This window comes from Balearica regulorum, chromosome 14 (genome assembly GCF_011004875.1).
Source record: "Balearica regulorum gibbericeps isolate bBalReg1 chromosome 14, bBalReg1.pri, whole genome shotgun sequence".
In the NCBI taxonomy this organism is placed as follows: domain Eukaryota; kingdom Metazoa; phylum Chordata; class Aves; order Gruiformes; family Gruidae; genus Balearica; species Balearica regulorum.
Window position 1 is genome coordinate 4590591 of NC_046197.1, and position 19702 is coordinate 4610292.

The window sequence follows — 19702 nt, forward strand, 5'->3', positions numbered from 1 at the left end:
TAACCTAAATTCCCATTGGCTGAGATAAAAATGAGGGAGAAGAATAATTAAAAAACAGACTAACAATGCAAATGAAAACAATTATTGGCAGAGTTGTGAATATTTGTTTGACAGTGATTGTGGAAGAATAAGGCTATTGCCAGACATTTAGCAGTTATTGAATTTTAAGTTTCAATGTGATTATACTTGATTGACCAGCACCAGATGAACAGATAGATGGCTTTGATTTTTATTTTTTAGGATAAAAATAATTTAATGCTTAAATGATTTCATAATATCAAGGTTGCCCTCAGTTTTCAGAGTGCTAAACAATCTTGTAATGAACACAGAAAATCACTGGGAAACTACTTGACTTAAAACAAAAATCCCAAACCAAAGTCCATGAAGTTACTCTCAATCTGCATAAAGCAAATGAAAGACCACTGTTATTAAAAAGTGAATTAAATATTTACAGCATAAAAGTAATGGGGGAAAGGTTGCTTTATGATAAAACTATGGCTTAGGAAAAAAAGATCTTGATAAAGTGTTCAGTGAGTCTGTACAAACGTCATTATTTTCAATATTAGTATTGCCAATTTTGCATGTATATGATTTGCATTTGTTTTTTTGTTTGTATCACTTCTTCATTGGTGGTATTCTGTTGTGTGTATGTATGCTACCTTTAAAGTAACCAGCAAATGCTAATTCTAACCTACTGGGCTGTATTAACTAACTTACCTTTCTTTGTGTTTTTCCAGCAAAACAATTCTCTTTTTTTTTTTTTATTTTTAAACATACACAGAAACTAAAGCATGACCTTTACTATCATAATTTCCTGTCTTCAGAACTTAATTGTGAGGATGATGTTCTGGCAAAGGACAAATACATTTTCTGCATAGCATCTTGGAAAAGATGTCTGTGTGAATTTTGCTTTTCCTGGTGCTTAAAAGGCACATGATTATATTCCAGTAAAAAAGGCACAAGATCCAGTAAAAGGCATTTTAAAGGGGAGAATAAAGTAAATTTATGAGACTATTCCTAATGAAAGAGTAACCTAGAATAGCGTTAGACTTCTTCTAAATGATGTATAGTGGGTATTTATTCTAAGGCATAAAACCTCAAATTTAGAAATCATTCTGGATATGAAGCCAGGTTTAGAGTCACTGTAGGTCAAATTGGTATTTTGGCATTCAGTGACAATTTTAAAGTAATAATGTAAAGAATTAAAAGGTTAATTATGTAAGGATTCTTTTTGGTAATTTGTATTCTATTTGTAAAGTGGACTGTTGAACATGAATCATAAAATGGTTTGGTACATCTCAAAGAGAAGATGATAGAAAAAAGGAATTAGATTATGAAATCTTGAGCGTTCACATATAGTTATATAATTTCAGGATTTATCTGCTGTTCCTTCCACAGTGACAGTGAATGAGGTCATACATGAGTGCATGAGTTAAAATGTATTTGAAACTAGGCCTACTAGATGCATGATAGATGCATCTTTTGAAGATCTCTGAAAAGTGTTTCAAGGGTAGGATCATGACATATGATAATTTGAAAAGTGTTCTACCCTCTTTGTGTCCCACAGCACTGCAGGATTTGGAGATTGATCGTAACACTTCTGGATTAGTGGATTAGTTAACTTGGACTATTGATCCACTTGGACAGTGAACCAATGATTATATCGTTCTTGTAGTGTCATCTATGTACTAGACCTTTGATGGGATGTGATATTTAGATTCCTAGCCTTGCTACTTCATTCTTCTGTCACTTTTTCTCCTGTCCTATTTTGTACTTCTCTATATTTTCCGTTTGATGTGAGACAAGTATGGCTTAGTCACCCAGGACTGCTTTTGTGGAACATAACTAGGAGCTTATGACCCCCAAATGCACTCAAGCCATGTTTTCAATAGTTGCATGTTTATACAAGTCTGACAGAGCTGAGAGTGGCTGACAGGAGGAGATAGGGTTCTTCCCCACCGCCCCATACCAAGATGAATTGTAAGAGTTGCCACCAGAAAGAGAAGCTTTATTTTCTAAATTTGTTCTTTTGTTTCCATATGTTTGCATGTTGATTGAAGGAAACAGTTGCACTTTGAAAACAATGTTTCTAGATCATTTCAAGTGACTTCTCTTGAGAAAAGACAATTATAACCAACAAGAAGATTGGCAAATAATGTGTTTGGCCTAGAAATAACTATATTTTTTTGGAATGAGGAATGTTGTTAACATTTCAGGCTTTCATTTGTAATTTTAAAATGTTTTAACTCTTTTCAAATTCTAAAAACTCTGAGCATATCGTTCTTTGTGTCTGAAAGCACAAGCAGGTGTCGAAGTAACACTTTTGAGGTTTTTGTAGCCATTGAGTTCATTAAATTAACAGCATTTGGCTTTCCAACTGGTAACCATATTGGATAAAGACTGCTTTCATTCCAAGGAGTTTAGTAATCTTCTGTAGCATGTGAAAGATCAAGCTTGAAAACTTCAATGCCAAGTACCTTGTAGTAAGCCATTATGAAGTTTTGCAGTTTTCTTTCCAAGTGCTGGCTTGAAAGAAACTGCGAGACAGCTGCTGCGACCTAGAAGATTGGACAAATCCTTTTTGCTCTCTGTCCATTGTGGCCAGTTAGTTTGTTGTCCTGATGTTTACAGCTGCACTGTGACATTCTTGTACTTTTTTTTGGGGGGGGGGGGAATTTAGCGAAGCCCAAACAACCCACAATTTATGAACTAGATATTAAACTTTTCTACTTAAAAAGCTTTGCATATGTTTTCAGAGCTTTCATTCTTTTGGCTTTGCATCCCTTTTATACAGCATGCAGAGTAGATACTGAAGAGTACTATTCTACAGCCATCCAGATCGATATACATCTGTATGTAAACCCTTATAGGGAAAATATGAAATTCTCTCTAGTACTTTGCTTTCAATTACCATATCCATTAAAGACACCCATAAGGGGGGGAAAAATTTCTAATGTCAAAGACCACAAAATGTTCACATTAATTAAATATTGCATATTTACAAAATACTTCTAGTTCTTGATATTTAATGTAGGACTTTAACTTAGACTGAAAATAATACTTGAAACAAACTTTGTAAAGCTCAGACTGCTATATAACCTTATGTGTATTATAAATCTTTATGAACTAGTAAATGGAGGCCAGAAGGCTGACTTGCCAAGGTCATAGCCTGTAAGTAATACAGAAACAAAATCCAGGTTTCTGGTTCCTGCTTTGAGCACTAGATATTTCTTTTCTGTATTAAAAAGAATTTTTTAATGTTAGTGTTTTGACATAATGGGGATCTAGCTGCCGAAGCTTTAAGCTGAGTGTATTTTTAAACTTTTGAAACGTTATTGAAAACTTCTCAACATTAGGGGTGAGGAACCACTATATTGTGAATTGATAAAGACATAAACCTCTGATACCAGCACATGCTAAATGATATTTTACTTCTATTGCTGCATCTTTGAAGGAAAAATTCTAGGAGGCTACTTACGCTTCAAAACAGGACAGTTCTATTCTGACACATTGAGCAATGCGAACAATCAACAGTTGAGATAATGAAATGTTTCACATTGTGGCAATGGCGTTGCTCATTCTATGCGTAAGTGTTAATAATATTCAATCAAAATACAGAAGCTATTAACAGCTTTGAATGCTTTGTTTTCTCCAAAGCTGCCAAGATTTTCAGGTTAGCTTGATCCTCAAAGACAGCATAAGGTAATTAATATTTTTTCAATGTGGAAATGCCTTGTTTAGGGTAATAGGTGTATATATTGCCCCATCCTTCTGATTTGGGTTCCAAACTGAGGAACCAGCCAAATCTTGAAAACTTTCAATATTTCTTCTACCTAAAGGATTGCTTTGTCTCAAACTAATGGAATTGTTAGCTCTTGTCCAAGTATTCACTTTTGAGCCTACTGCTCTGAAAACTTTTGCATTTAATGCACTTCAGTGGCTGAGCTAGAAGCCTGCGTTTGAATTTGTTTTTCTGGGCACCTTCTCTGTTTACCTCTCGAATACCTTTCTGGGGTGATAAAATGGATATGACTTCTTTCTGAATGCAAAACTTTATTCAATAGGAGCTTTTGTTTTGGAACTATGTGCAAGTAGCTGCTAAATGTAAGAAACTACAGTGCATCTTCAGCATATTAATTCACTAATCTTTCTCCTAAATTGTACCATTATTAATAATTTTCCCCCACTGAAACTACTGTGCATTGTTGCATATACGTGAAGATTTAGTATTCTGTATGCTGAAGTACAAAGAGAAAGCATGCTTATACCAGATACTGGTGATGCCTTGTGTATGAAAACAGCATTTCTAGACTGTTTTAATACTTGATGGTAAAGTGTAGCTATGACTGTGCCCCTTTAACTGATTTTTTTTAACAGCTGCTGGTGTAGACAGCCATGAAATAGGAATTATTATGTCTTGAATAATAATAAAAAAATCCCCTGAACTTCCTCTGATACAGAATCTCTCAAACTTGCTTCATGTCAGATTCTGGCTGAAACAAACCAATGTAAAGCCAAGGAACTACTGTTTCATACAGCAGTGAAAGCCACAGATTACACATTTTGAGACTCCAGTATCTCCTGTAATCATTGCAGAAACTTGCTATGCCTTGCATCAGAAGTAACACCCTCAAGCCTGAAAAGATGCTGTTCTGTGGCCTCCTTAACCTTTCATATATTCCACAAATAAATTATTTTTTAAATAATTATTTAGATTTTCCAACTAACTCAGTACTTTCTTACAGAAGCTTATATATCCTGGAAACAGAATGAAATGTATTGAATATTGTCTGCTATGTACAAGCCATGTTCTTATTGATTACAGTACAGACCTGAATTTAAGAACAAAATGTTCATCTATTAGGTAGCTTTTGTGTGCTAAAAGAATATAATAATAGGCCTTGTTTTGCTTTTTTCCCTCCTCTAGTATTGCCTCGAATGCTGAGTAGGAAGCAGAAAAAAGCAATAGAAAGTTGTATGTGTATGGGAGCTGTGCAAGACAAAGGTAACTCAATAGTTAATAGTCTATAGTTGATGGAATATATGGCACAGTAAGTAGCAGAGGGAATATAATCTGGAATACTTTCTAGGTTGTTTCTGTTGTATGATACAAATCTAATACGAAAGAAGCTAATTTAATTTACTAAGCTTTTAGCTGAACTACTCTTCTGGTTTCTTCATAAGCTATAATTGAAACTGTTTTTAGCAATAGTGAGGGTGCATGATCTCTTCTTGATGTTAGTCAATGAGCTTTCTGCTATTTCCTAGTTTGACTTCAACTACCTGAGCAACAACATGTTAGGAACTAGAATAAGGAGCAGGTAAATTCCATGCCATCAATTGTTAGAACTAAACTGACAGAATAAAGTAATTGCAAATTTCAAGGACAACTGCAATTGTTGGAAAACAGATGGTTTATTAAGTTTCATTCATGGTGTTCTACATAATGACTATAAATGTGAGCCCCATTCTAAGTGGAAGAAATCATGTCTAAATTCTTTGCTGCTCAAAGTTACTGGTCTTTTTGCATACTGTATGGTGAATTGTGGTATGCCAGGTAGTGCAGTGACACAAGCTTTCTTGCATGGAGTCATCTTCCTGTTTACCACATCTCAAAATGGGAATGGATTTGTGAGTAGAGATGTACAGATTGGTAATATTCATGTTTTTATTCTATTTGAGGGAAATATAAGGTTAGCTTCAGTTGCTAGGCTTTCTAATCCCTCTGTTTCATAGCAAGTAGTAGCCTTTAGTAGTCTTAGGTCTGATGGTTGTTTTCATTTTATAGTTTGACTATTTTAAGAGCAGCTAATGCTTATTTCAATAAGCATAATATTTAAAAACAAAGGCAAAGGTAAAAACATTGTTTGCTCAGCTGAACACATTCTTAAAGAAAACAAAGCATTGTTTTCTTAGTTAACAAAAATAATTAACATGAAAATATCTCTATAAAAGCCAATATTCAGTGTTTAATTTGTAATTAATTTTACTCTTGAAATGGGAGCAGAAAATACCAGTATCTTTATGAAACTTGTGGCATTAAACCTCTGAGGGCTCAGAGAAAATTAGTGAAAAACATAGTCTGATTCAGTATCAATTGAATCTATTTTCCTTCTCTGTGGCGCTAGCATCTTCCTATTTATTTTGACCGCAGTTTTGGCGACATCTGCACCTGCATTTTAAAATCTAACCGGTTCAAAGAGTATTTAACCTCTTCAAATTACCTTTGTGCAATAGCTAGTGAACCCTGAGCACGAAATCCGTGCAACAGAGCTCCCCAAGGCAGCAAAGGAGTATCGGGACGGGACCCCCGGGAGCCCAGCAGCCACAAGAGGGCATCGTGACACAACGCGGGATGCCGGAACCCTTCCTGCCTTTAAAAGCCGTGGTCGTGCACTGGCTGGGGAGAGCCTAACTAAGGGCTTAGATGATATGTGCCCTGAAATAGTGTGGCAATATTGACATCTGTCATATTAAACCTATGTTCTATTTCTAGCTTCTAATAAAAATGAAGTTCAAATTCCTTAGCATTGACAGGGTTCTCAAGTGTTAGCTTTATGTCCTTTTTAGGTAATGCACTGAGATACTTTATTTAACTTGGTATATGTCACTGCTTCCCAAATGATTGCATCAGTGACTTTAAAATTAGGTGGAGTTTGAACTTAGCATGTTTAAAATGCACACTTCAGCTTGATCATGTGACAAAGCATTAAGTGCTGTGGTGGATGTGCTTGAGAGCTCCTCTTGGAGCTGTTCAGGGAGCCTTGTGGCTTAAATGATAAGATTCAAGCCTTTGAAGTGATCAAAATTACTCATTTCCTCTCCACAGTCCTAGTTACTGCTGGTGATGGTGGAGGCCTTGTTCTGTTGTGCAGGTAGTCCTGCAGTATACAGCTCTGTGATGCTCTCTTGTTGCTTGAAGAGCAGAGTACCATATGTTTGGATTCCTGAAATGGGTCTTATTTTTTGCCCATAAACTTTCAGATTTCAGGACTTCAGCCAGCTGACCAGGCCCTGCTGCAATTCCCATCAGGCCTCTAGACAACTGACTATTGTGCATGCAAAAAGTATGAGCATTTGGGAGCCATCAAATTTACTGCACATGTGCAGGCCACATGGACAGCACAAGTGCAGTGAGTCCTATGTTTCTCAGACATGTCACACTTGCGACAGTGTGTGCGCATGCATGGCTGCCCAGGAAGTCCCTGACAAGAAATATGGTGATGTTATGCATACCACACCATGTAATGTAGCTTGAAATTAACTCTAAAACACTCATCCTTTCGTGTCTTGGGAAGAAGGTGTTGGAAGTTCAAAATTGTCTAGAGAAGTGATTTTTCTTTCACTTCTCCCAAAGCAGCTGCCATGATCTTCTGGTTGTGACCACCCTGTCTTCCTGGTGCTCCTGGAACTTGGTGCTCTCCTAGCCTGTAAGTGGTGCTAAGGGTACTACTGCAAGGTGGAGGTAGTGGTGGAGTCGGTGAGGTTATTGATGGCAGGTTCAAGAGAGAAGGCAGCTACAGAACTGTTTAGGTAACAGCACTACTTGTATGTAAATACACTCTGAACATCTCTTTAGGAAATGTTCTTCTGTTCTAAGAAAAAAAAGCAAACCTACTTTTTTCTTACTTGAAAACAAATAGATTGAATAAAAATATTTATGTATTAAATAGTTTCCAAATTGATGCATAGATGTTCTAAATACAGTGAACTACTCATTTTCTAAGAGAAAGGACTATATTTCTTATTGCAGAAGCAGCAGGCAAGATTTAAATCCCTGCTGAGTAGACAGCACACCTTTGATAATAATCTTGTTTGTAAGGAGTTTTACATATGTGGAAATTTTGCTAGTTTCTACTGCTCCAGGGAAAAGTATGGATAAAAACTGTCCAGATTGAGATAACTTAATAAAAAGAACTTGTTTAAATTAGTATAAATACAAATAGGAAGCACTTTATAGGTTCAGATTATTCCATAATCTGCTGTTTTGAGCAGTTTTGTGTAACACATGCTGTGCTGACCTCTGCCAACTCCATACTAAGAGCAAATAGTGACTTGTTTGCCAGCTTCTAGCAATTGCCGGGAGCCAGAAGCTGTAGTAGATGTGTGAAGGGAAAACAGCAGAGTCAACACTCTGCTTCACTGTGGTGTGTCTTGAGAATGTGACCGTCTGCTTTTAAGAGCTATTTTAACTAGGATGTAAGAAAACATGCCTCTTCAGTTTTTATAATAATTAAGTGTATTTCAAAGATAGGGTTGACTTTGGGCTCTTCCCCCCCCCCCCCTGCCATTTTGTGTTGTTCACTTGTCCTTTTCAGGGAAATTTTGTTGTGAGGGATTAGCAGTGAAGCATGGAATATGCTGACTGCCGTGGATGGCAGTGTTGAAGAGGTTTTAGGGAGGTTTTTTAGCACTTCTTAAAATTTGAAGTTCATCACAGCTAAACATTAAGAACTTAAAAAAAGCCAAACAAACTGCAAAACATCAGGCTGTGATGTTTGCATTACCTAAATCATATTTACTTAGTACAGCTTCTGTACTTCCACCCTGAGGTGAGGTGTGCGTGCCTTTCCATATGGCCGTCACTGTAGCTGGGAAGATGCTTGCTAGTAAACTGTAACAGGAAAAACCCCCAAACTTTCTTTGGAATGATGTTGCCTGGCTGCCAAGGAAAGTTAGGTTCCAACAAAAGTATTTTCACTGCTTGAATGAGCTAAGGATGTATTCCTTCAGACTGTGTGGAGGAGACTTCAGAGCTTTCAGAGTACTTTGTCTTCCTAAGCAGTGCAATTTCTGTCTTGTCTGGCCTGGACCAGCTGTTCCTTGTTCAAGAGCTGATCTCTTGTAGGCTAACACTTGATTGAGGGTGCTTGCCTCAGAATAGATAGCGATGAGTGTCAGTGACATGCCTGGAGCTGTCTGTGCTTTTGCCCTCTCGAGAGAGAGTTAAAGGAGAGAGGGGTAGGGTTCAAGCTCCTGTGAGTTATCATTGCTGCTTTGGGTACTGTGAGGCTGGAGAGAGGTTTGTTGTGGCTTTACCCCTTACTTCAGCTGTTAGTGCTGGATGTTGAAGTCATCTTCCCCTGCCGCCTGCTCCAGGAAAAGAGGTTCATATGGGGATCCAGACAGAATTACACATACCTTCCCAAACTTTTGTTTTCTGTAGATTTGGGAAAGGTAGGAGAATAGTATTTCCTAATCTTTTCTGAAGCAGCATAAAGCAGCCACTTAAAGGGGTGACAGCTGAGTCCCTCTGTGCATTTTCAACCCTTGTGTCATTTGTCACTGAGCCTTCTCACATTGGATACTGCTATATAAGGACCATTTAACTGGGCTTTGAGTCTAGTCATGCAAGTGGTTCAGTCTTAAGGCTTGATCAAAATGGTTTCTATATATGAATGAAATTTTTCATGGAAATAATTTACTATCAAATGAGAAAATCACTTTATTGCTTTTTCAGACAAAAACCATGAGAGCTGAAGGTTAGCCTGTGGTCTTGCCTGTGTTCTTTGGCAAATTTTTCTTCATAAGGAAATGCTCTAAAGTGTGAAATCTGCTTGCTGGGAAGGGCAGGAGACAAGTAGCTGCTTTGCTGGCTGTGAAGGGGGATGTTTCACTAGTTTGAGCAAAACTAACTGTTAAGGGGGGCAGGAACGCCTTGGGTAATGACAAATTTCAGTCAGCAAAACATGAAGCAAATGCTGCCAGCGATGAACATGTATTTAGATGTGCTACTGCACACTGGAATGCCATGTCCACATCTTATGGTGAACATCTTACAATGGTGTTTTCCTACAAGCTCCTCACTTAAAATACTACATTTTTGTGTTCTTAGAAACAACTTGAAGAACAAGTTTTGAGCACACCCTGAGAACTTGAATCCTAATGTAACTTAGCCTTGTCAAATCATTGGAGGAGGTGTGGGGGTTTCATGATAGTGCTGGCCGTGATCCTTGTTGAGCTGTGGGAGGAAAAACCTTTTCCTACCTGCAGGAACAGAGGCCAGACTCCACAGTCATAGACCAAGAGTTTGTGATGGAGATGAGCAGATGATCTATGTTCCCAAGTATATTATGCATAAATGTGCCTTTGACCTATTAAGTGTGCAAAATAAGGGACTAAGTATTTTGAAAGAGGCTTTCATGATGTGCATATACCAGCTGTATGGTGTATTACAGGGAGAACCTTCCTCTTAATAGGCTGACTTACCTTTAAAAAAAAATGCTGCCGTGTGTGTCTCCGAAGACTTGCACTTTCTTAAGTAATCTCTAAATGTTACCAAATTTTCAGTGCGTGCTGCATTTCTGCATGTGTTTTTTAGTACACTTAAGTTAAAACCTTCTGAGCTGCATGACATCAGAACGGCATAAGGGTGTGAAGGCAGCCTCCTTTGTCTTATTTCCGGACAACTTTGCTGAAGTTCAGAATTTTAGGGCTGGAAGTGCAGCAGGGGCACCACTGAGGTACAGAGCCGCGGAGCCGCTCGCGGTAGCCTCGGCCGCCGCGTCCGGGGCTCGGCCGGGGAAGGTGAGCGGGGCCGGCCGGTGAAGGCCCTTCTTCCGCCGCCAGAGGGTACTCGGGGAGTGGGGAAACGCGGGAAACAAAAGGAGGTGCGTTCCCCTCGGCGGGGAAACTTGAGCCCGTTTCACGCAGCGCCGGAGCGCCGGGCGGTGGTTCCCGTGCTGCAGCCCGCACATTCCTTTCCGAAACCCGAACCGGGGGAAGAGGGGTGGGCTTGCCCGGCAATGGGAACCGCGTCCCCCCCGCCGCAGCGGCGGGCGGGGACGGCGCGGCGGGGTGCCGCCGAGCACCTCTCCGTCACAGCTCCCGCCGCTCCGCCGGGGCCAGCGCGGCCCCCAAACTTTCACCCTCCCTCCGCTCCAAAAGTTCAGCACTTGGGTGACGTCAGGGCCGCCGCAGCCAATGGGCGCTACGGGTGATATTTTGGGAGGGGGGAGGGGTGGCACCGTGCCGCGGGCGCTCGCCCGGCTGCCATGCACAGTGAATGGAGAGCGGGCGGCCGGCGGCCAGCGCAGCAGCGGGCGGGAGCGCCGCCACCTCCGTCCCCTCCGCCGCCCTTCGCCGCAGCCCCGGTCCCGGCTCCGCCGGCCGCCAGCGCGGGGGTGCGGGCCCGCGGCGGCTGCAGCCGAGCGGCGGGAGGGAGCGCCTGAGGAGCTTGCGGCGGGGTCGCTTTGAATTCCCGGTCGTCTCCGCGGGTTACCTGCCCGGCCCAGGTGGGGCGATGCAGAGCGGAGGAGGCTGCTTTGGAGATTGCCGCCGCTTCTGATGGATGTTTTGTGTGTGTTTATCTCCGCTCCCGGTTTCTCTTTCATCTGAGGACGCATCTGGCTCAAGCTCTGTTAAACTATCTGCCTTCTGGTACCGTTCGTAGATAACAGAAAGAAACCTGAGCCCGAAAGGCAATTCCCCACCTTCTTCCACCTAACGTAACCTTTTCAGGCGCCTTTGAAGGTTTGCTGGTGCTCCGGTGATGATGGCAGTGGTGGGTTCTCTTGGGCTGTACTAAGAGCCTCTTGTTTTCTTTTCCCTTTCTTCTTAGAGGCATTTCATCTTTAAGGGCCGGCTGCTTGCGCACACTTTTATACCTACTGAAGGGATCAAGAAACCATGTTGTCTGGTGGAAGAAGTGCGTTTCTGTGCCTTGGAATGATCTTGAGCTTTTGGAGCTCCATGAGTTGGATGCCTGTTGGAGGATGCCCGCATAAATGTACATGTATTGCTTCCAACGTGGATTGTCACGGACTAGGACTCAAAACTGTACCAAGGGATATTCCCAGGAATGCAGAGAGACTGTAAGTAAAAACCGTTAAGGGCTCCTCAAGTACTTGTAGAAGCACCTGAGATGAGTTTCTCAGCACCTGCCTATCAGTGCAGAGTACATACTAACAGCAGTTTCAGTAATCAAACATGGATTGATGTTTTTGGGAGGGAAGGGGAGGAGCTTTTCAGAAGTTACAGCTATCCTGCTGTTTTTGCTTTTAAAAAAAACAATCAGTTTCAGTGTTTCATGTTTTTTCAGTTTCTGTTACCATCTGATTGGATTTTGCAGTGACTTGCTTGTAATGGAGTTTAGAGCCTTACCTGGAGTGCTCCCAGCAATAATCATTGTCAATGCAAGCACCAATTTCATATGCAGTTAGAAACCTGGATGTTTTCACCTGGTGGCTGGTAGCAGTTTCTCCTTACTTTCTCAGCATGGTGACTTCATCACCGTGGAAAAATCGACTACTGCCATAAACTTATTCAAATGAATAAGAAGTCACATTAAATCAGCCTTTAATTTCTGTCTTAAGCTGCTGTGGGGAAGCTGATTATTTTTTAATCTATTGCAGGGTTTCTGATAGCAGTGTAATATTGCAGGATGCTTCCAACCTCAGCACAGGAGAATGTAATGAACGTGTTTGTAGTAAATCCTCTGTATCATATATTCTTTGGAGTTTTTTAGTTGACTCTTTTTACTTGCTTAACAATTTCCAAAGCAAAAAGCTGAAAGCAAACTTCAGTTCTTTGATACGGTTCTGGCACTCACTTGGTGCAGAGCACAGCACCTCTGACATTGTTTAATGTATAGCATATGGCATATTTCAGAGAATGCCCGGTGCTAGATATGAAGATGTCCAGAATGGAATGTTAAACAGAGCTTCAGCACAGCTCTGCGCTGGGCTCCACGGGTGACCTCCGGAAAGTGCAGTTAGCTATGCGTTATGTGGATTAGTTGATAACTTAAAATGCTTTTGAACTTGTAAGCAAATGCTGTAGATTGTCTCGCCTGACTTTGTATTTTATTTCCTTTTGGGTTATAGAGTTGGGGAAACTTAAACTCTTTCAGAGTTTTTCCTCCAAGAAAGCGATCTATGTGAGGTTACTAAGCAAACAAAATCTTTCTGCATAGAGTCCTCTTAAAGGCTAAGTTCTGTCCTAGAATGACATTTTATAGAATCCTTGAATGTTTCTAAATGCATTTTATAATGCTGAGAGCTCTTAAATGACAGCAATAGGTAGATTTTCTACTATGGTATTCTACCATCTTTAATGTTTTGTGGCCATATCAGCCTTCCTTTTAACCCCAGCTGTGTGAACAATAGTTTTCAGATGTCAGTGTTATAGAGACCTTAACTTCTGCGCGTGAAACTGTGTCCTCTCTAAAATTGATGGGTAGCAACCTGGCAGTTTAGAGACAAAGAAAAACCAACCCCGAAACAACAAACCCCACCACAAACCACTACCAAAGTAGTATACCCAGCCAGCCAGAGTAAGTATGTGTGATAACACAAACGTTTTGTATGCTTGATTGGTGAGGTGTGTTTCCACACAATTAGAAGAGTCAAAGGCTACAATTAAACTTTTCAATTCCAGGTTAAAACAAATGCAAGGTTAGTTAGCCATCTGAGAAGAATTTAAAAGTGGTAATTTGTTATTGCCTAAATCTAGGGAGACTGAATTAATTTTGTTACTGGGTTTCATTTGTGAGAATGTACTTAATAGAGATGGTAACTTTTCTGGCCTTCTGTAAGAAGCTAAGCCGAAAGAGTAAGGTTTTTTGCCTTGGTATGTTAAGTGTTGAAAAGAATGATCACTGTGCTCTTGGTCCTGATAACTTTTGGTGTTATTTACAGATTTAAATTTTAGATTAGTGGCTGCATGAAGAACAATAGTAGCTGTTTCAACAATGTTCAGTTTGAATATTTAACCTCAGAGATATAATGCTGATAAATATGAAATGTAGCTATGTTGGATGTTTTGTTGGTTTGGTTTTTTTAAATAGTGTATTATGGGAGCATTCAGTGACTGAAACCTGGTGGAAATAGCATACAGAGGATCACGTAGTAACACATTATTGCATATTTTTAAATGCTGTCTTCACTTTTTATTCTGTTAGTCCATCATGAGACTTTCACTGTTGTCTTCATTACAACTGTGTTTTAAAGCTTGTATCAATCACTTCAAATTTGCACTAACTTGAATTTTCTAATGTAAGCAGTAGAGAGGAAAAGACTTTATATACCTCAGAGTCTAAAATCTGCTCATAGGTGAAACATCAGTCAGCTACTGGATATATCAGAGTATCTCATTTTTGTCTGTGGCAACCTGTAACTATTTCTGACATAACACTGGGTTGATGTATAGTCTTTAGCAAGTTTGAACTTGTAAATAAAATCAAATTAATTAATAATGTCAAAGAGATTTTTAATCTTAGTGAAATTTTTATATGTTGAGAAAATAATTTTAGCAAATTTCTTGATGGCCACATACCAAGTGACATTTTAGACTCTTACGCTATGAAAAGGTCTTCACTTTCTTCACTTCTTCCTGCATTCTCTTGAGCTAAAAATTCTGCATACCTGTTCAGGTTGGAAACTTTTGGCTTTAATTAATAAGAGATCTAATGGCACCACTTAAAATATTTTGCCTCTAAGCTTTTAGAGTTATGTTTGGGCAAATGTTAAAGATTGTTTGGGCTAGTGGAGCCAAGATAAATGTTATTTAAATGCATGTTAATATGAAACCCCAGGAAAACTGAAAATATAATATTAAGGAAAAAATGGAAAATCTCTTTGGGAGGGGGGGGGAATCTTATTGGGAAGTTCTATGAACTAGTGATCATCTCCTGATAACCCAAGAAACAGGCATCACCAGAGCTTTAAGTGATTCTTCATGAGAAAAGTGATGCATGCTTTCTTTTCTTTTCTCTTTTTAATGCTTTGAAGATGTAGCTTTTGTAAAGAACTGTACCTGTGATTTCTGTCTTGAGGGGAATCCACAGATTAACCAGTGATTACTGAAACTATCCTAAACTATTTTTACATATGTTCATCTTTAATAGTCGCTTTACAAATATAGCAAGTAGTATTAGGTTTGTGTTGCAGTTTACCTTGTTGTTACATTCTATGATAGTCTTCTAATTGTGTGGTATAGATTGAAGCTTTTGCTCGGTTAGGTTTTGTGAAGAGCTAAAAAGAGGTGAATGCTGTATATCACTGCACAAAGAAATGATTTAGTCTAGAGAAAATAAGCGGTGAAACAAATACTTGTTGCTTCCAAGGAGCAACTTCCACTTACCTTTGTTCTAGAGAAGGAACCCCCAGAATAGCCATCATCTCATGTAGGGAGAGACAGACGTGAAATTAGACACAAAAGACTTTTCCCAAATTGCAAGATGTGATGCTCTACAGAGGACCTTGTATATGCACAGGATGATATAGCTGACCTTGTGGCTTGTCGTTAGTATTTACTGATATGTTCCATGTTTGCTAAGTAACATAGCATCCTACCAAAAAAAGAAGTTTATAGACCTTTTGTGGTGTGGAGAAAACTAATAATTTAATAGTTAACTTTTGGGGGTGGGCACAGTGATTATTTTATTTAAGCTATGCAATTGATTGGATGTTTGTACTAACAAAGGAAGCAAAATTTAGGGCTTAGAAATTAAGAGTAGGTAAATACATCCATAAAAATCTTGAATCCTTTACCTTTCTGAGAAAGGTCCCTTAGGATAGTTTCATCAAATTCCTCTAGTTCAGAGTTTGCTTAGCAGTGCTTCAGTTCTTGTATGTGATTCTCTGTTTATGTAATTTTCTTCAGTGAAAATGTTTTCTATTTATGTAAAATATTATTATGTGGCTTTTTATAACAGTTAATAATTCTGATAATCAAGTTTAGTTTGAGATGATGTGTAAAGCAATGAGCAGATCAAAGCCACCTGGTTGACAGTTGTATTCTTCAGCTCTGAAAGGAACAAGTGATATGGAGAAACTGCTCAGAAGTCTCCTGGGTCAATATCTGCTTTTTGTTTGAATATGAAGCATGAACCTTTGTGTTTTTCCTTCCATGCATGTCTAGTTATCTCTCTGTCTGTTAGCAGCACATTATAGATGTATCAAAGTTTCTTTGGAGAATTAAGTCGTGTTTGAGTTCTTGATGAAGTTATACTTAGTGGCTTAGAATCTTGTTTAATTGATAGCTCTCCTGTGTTAATCGTTGTTTTGCTTTGCCTTTTACTTTGAAGGATTCTTTACCTTGCAAAATTGATAAAGCTTGCAAGACTAATCTGTTCTGTGCTTTGAGTAGCTAAATTGAGTGTGTCCGCATTTAGGTGCAATTTAGAAGCTTAGTCATCTGCTTACTCTGGAGTTTTCATGTGGTCTGGGGTTTCTGTTATACAAATATATTATTATGGTGTTTTTGGCCTAGGTGCATGTAGCTGCTGAAGTTGCACTGGCTTGTAATAAGTCTTCAACTTCCTCAATTTTGTCTCCAAGTTAAATCTAAGCTCCTGTCTTGAATGCTTCCATATTACTGCAGAACGCAATGGTAAACACATGCAAATATAATTATACTGACTCTGACGTTGACATTCTGTTTTTCTAGAATTCTTCCCACTAGAGATTACCGCTCTGTTGTTTGTGTAGTAATAGTCTCCAAAACCTTGTATGGAGCCTTTGGGGTTTTTTTTTTCCTCCTAGGTCATGTGTCCATAAGTAGACATACATGGCTTTGGCTTCAAAAAGCTTGCTCTTGGAGGTACTGATCCTGGGAAAACTTGACTGAGTTGCTTAATTTAATTTGGATACTTTACTAATTTAATGCTGACTACTTGTGCTTGACTGGTCATTGGCATGCACTTGTGTACGGTCAGAGTCTTGTCCTATTAAATGTCTAACCTCCTTTTGAAGTGATGGAAACAGGAAGGAGGATGAAAGTAGCTATTGTAATTTGGTAGCTACAGAAGCAAATAGTGGCCATTGTCACATCGGTGCTTCTTTTGTGCAAATTTGGATTAGATTCTGAGTTTAAAGGGAGTGGACTACTTACTGCAGGTTTTTTTTTCTTTTAATGAGTTACTCTGAGACTATTTGCTTTTCTCATATTTTTACTTTTGCAGCTGAGTATTGATTCATGCAAAAGAATTAAGTGAAAGAAAAGCTGCCCCTGTGAAGAACAGCTGTTGCCTTTTAGGAAGTCCTAAAATATAGATGATGAGTATTGCTTTTTTCCCCCTGGAATTTGTGTATGTGAACCGAAGTCAGTATAGCTTACCTGTATAGATGGATTGTGAGGCCAAAAATAAGTAAATCCTAATAGTCTCCATACAGTAATTTATATATAAAAAAATCCTTGTGTTGTACACTGTCACTTGAAATTGATTACTATGAAGTCATTTGAGTTTCATAATGAATACTGTTGGTAATCTTTTGGAATGTTATTGCCAAACATTTTTATTTTTTTAATTCAAGCATTTCCAGTTATGTTTAGAACAAAAAAACCCTCTCCTGGGTTTTGTCGTCTGCATTTCAGTAGCATCTAGGCTATTCCTCAGCTTCCACAGAGCAGGAAGAAAATGGTTTTCCCACAGAAATCTCACAAGATACTTGGGGAGCTATAAAGATAATAGGGGAAAAGAACTTTTTTCTAATAAGGATGTTCAGTGAATAAGTTTCAGCCATTGCATGTTAAGAATTGAGCTTGTTTACTGGGGAGACTGTTCAGAAGACTTAAATCAGGATGTGTTCCCTCCCAGGAATTAATGGCTCAGGTGACTTGAGGCTTAATTTTTCTGGAACTCTTGATATAGTTCTTGTAGTGCCCACAGTGTTGGATCCCCTTGGCTGCCTGTTGCTGCAGCTGATCTTTTAAAATGAATAGCTTTTTGTCTGGTGGTGGTCTAGTGGGATCCATTTTTTCTTGATTAGAAGATTTAATTATTCCTGATCAAAGATGGCCAACAGAAGCCATTGGTTAATACTGTAGTTGTGCTGGCTTACACTTGATTCACTAGAAATGAATGGAAAACTGTTTTCCTTCGAGTTCAAAGTTGAAATGTGTCAGGATCCTTTCCTAGTTACAATTGTATTGTTCTTTGTTTATCGCATATTACGCCTGCTAAGGGTGGTGTAATCTTTGGATAAATGTTCCGAAGACTGAACTTGAATTGAGCTCTTTCCCCTTTGGCTGAGGACTGCAGTTGACCATTCAAGTAATGTTTCATGCAAATGAAATAATTTTAATTTGTGGATTTTTTTTTTTAATATATCTAATTAAGAAGTAAATCACACACACACACACCCCCCCCCAATTCCTGATTTCCTTTATCTCTTTATTTTTTCCTTACTTGCCTCACTTTCTCTAAATTTGAACTTACAAACTATAACTAAGTCTTGTTACTGAGGTAACATAACTAGCTCTTTCCAATTCAGAATGATTGTGAACTTGCAAGTTCTGGAGCATCTCTTGTCTTCAAAAGTGCCTCCAGCCTTATGAGGTACTATACTGTAGCAAACCCTTTTTGTGATTAAAGGGATGATTCTTCCTTTTAAGTTAACCCAAAATACTCAGATGGACTTCGGTCTTGATGTAAGCTTCACTGTTTCTTGTAATACTACAACTACAGAACTATCTCAAATGTTATGTTAGCCTCAGGAAGAGGTTGTGGAGTGTTCTTCATGAGTAACCTAGTACCTCTCAGTTCTCTCGCCTGTTTGCTCTTTGCAACTACAGACAGATACTGGATCAGGTAACGAATTTCTGTGGCTCAGGACTGAAACCCCTTTCAGCAATGGTTGATCTCCTATGGCTGAGGAGAAAGTGTGACTGTGAGCAAGTATGCTCCTCCAGTGCTAGCAGATCATGTACTAGTTTTAAGTAAAGTCAGCTTTTGGGTGTAGGCTTGGTGATGACAGCTGTAGGAATCAACATGCACATCCTTTGTCTTGTAGTTCCACAGCTCCCTATAAGGTGCTTCTCTTCTTCTGTTTGGCTTATTTTTTGCTCCTGCAAGACAAAGCAGTGTTGTTTGTCCTCTTCGCATTGAGACAAAGTAAATTTCTCACTTGTTGATTCAAGTGCGTGTTATGGATTTTGGCTTGGGACTGCTGTCGTCACTCCCATCCCTTTTATGTTCATTAACATGTTTTCCTGGCTAGTGTAAGGCTACATCAATTTGACTTTTTGGTTGTTTTTAAGTAGTTTTCAGGATAAGAAAGGGCTGGGTTCTAGTAATATTCTGATTGCAACATGGCCCAAACTATTCTGTTTTCAGTATTTTTTTTTTCAGTCTTTTCTCCAGAGATCAGTAATACTCCGTTTATTTTCAAATTTGTTTTTGATGTTGTCTAGCCAGACATATAATTTAAAATCCTGAATGGCTCTTAGGAGTGGCAAGAACTTCTTCTTCCCCATTAAGAAATGGCCTTGTAAGCAACTGACTGTCTTTTGTAATGGTCTATCTACCTGTTTACATAAGGGGAACAGGTCTGTGATCTTGTACTCAAAATAAATTTTAGATGAGTTTAGGCTACCTCTGTAGAAAGAAGCTTTAAGATGCTGATTCTTACCTCTCTGCTAGTTACTTTCAGCTTTTCTCTTTTTTTCTTTTTTTTTTTTTACCCCAACTGTATCTGGTCTGTCAGTTGTCTCTGTCAGAATAAATTTGTCTTGTATTTCAGTTTTACACCATCTGTTTGGCTGCAATATATGTTTTTAATCCTATGACTGATAGATTTCTGGAGCTTTTAATTAGATTTTTACCTCTCTATCTGTGAGTTGCTTCTTTTTCTGAGACCTTAATTTAATTGTCTCTCAGGTGGAGGTCATTTTAACCGATGGCTATATTCTTCCCTCTTCTGTCACTGATGAAGGGACAGTTTGAATAAACATCAGTTCAGTTAAAATGAGGACGAAAACT

At 38.9% G+C, this 19702-nt stretch overlaps 1 protein-coding gene across 2 annotated transcripts in view; it reads left to right on the forward strand.

Moving 5' to 3' along the window:
• The first annotated feature begins 10961 nt into the window (after positions 1-10961).
• The window catches only part of SLIT3 (slit guidance ligand 3), a 527279-nt gene continuing 518538 nt past the window's right edge, over positions 10962-19702 (forward strand). The window contains exons 1-2 of one of the 2 annotated variants that reach the window (XM_075766507.1): positions 10962-11472; positions 11561-11813. In XM_075766507.1, coding sequence (XP_075622622.1) covers positions 11629-11813 — 185 coding nt within the window. In that variant the 5' untranslated portion in view covers positions 10962-11472; positions 11561-11628. The remainder of the gene's footprint in view (positions 11473-11560; positions 11814-19702) is intronic. The other variant, XM_075766506.1, reaches the window with a different exon arrangement.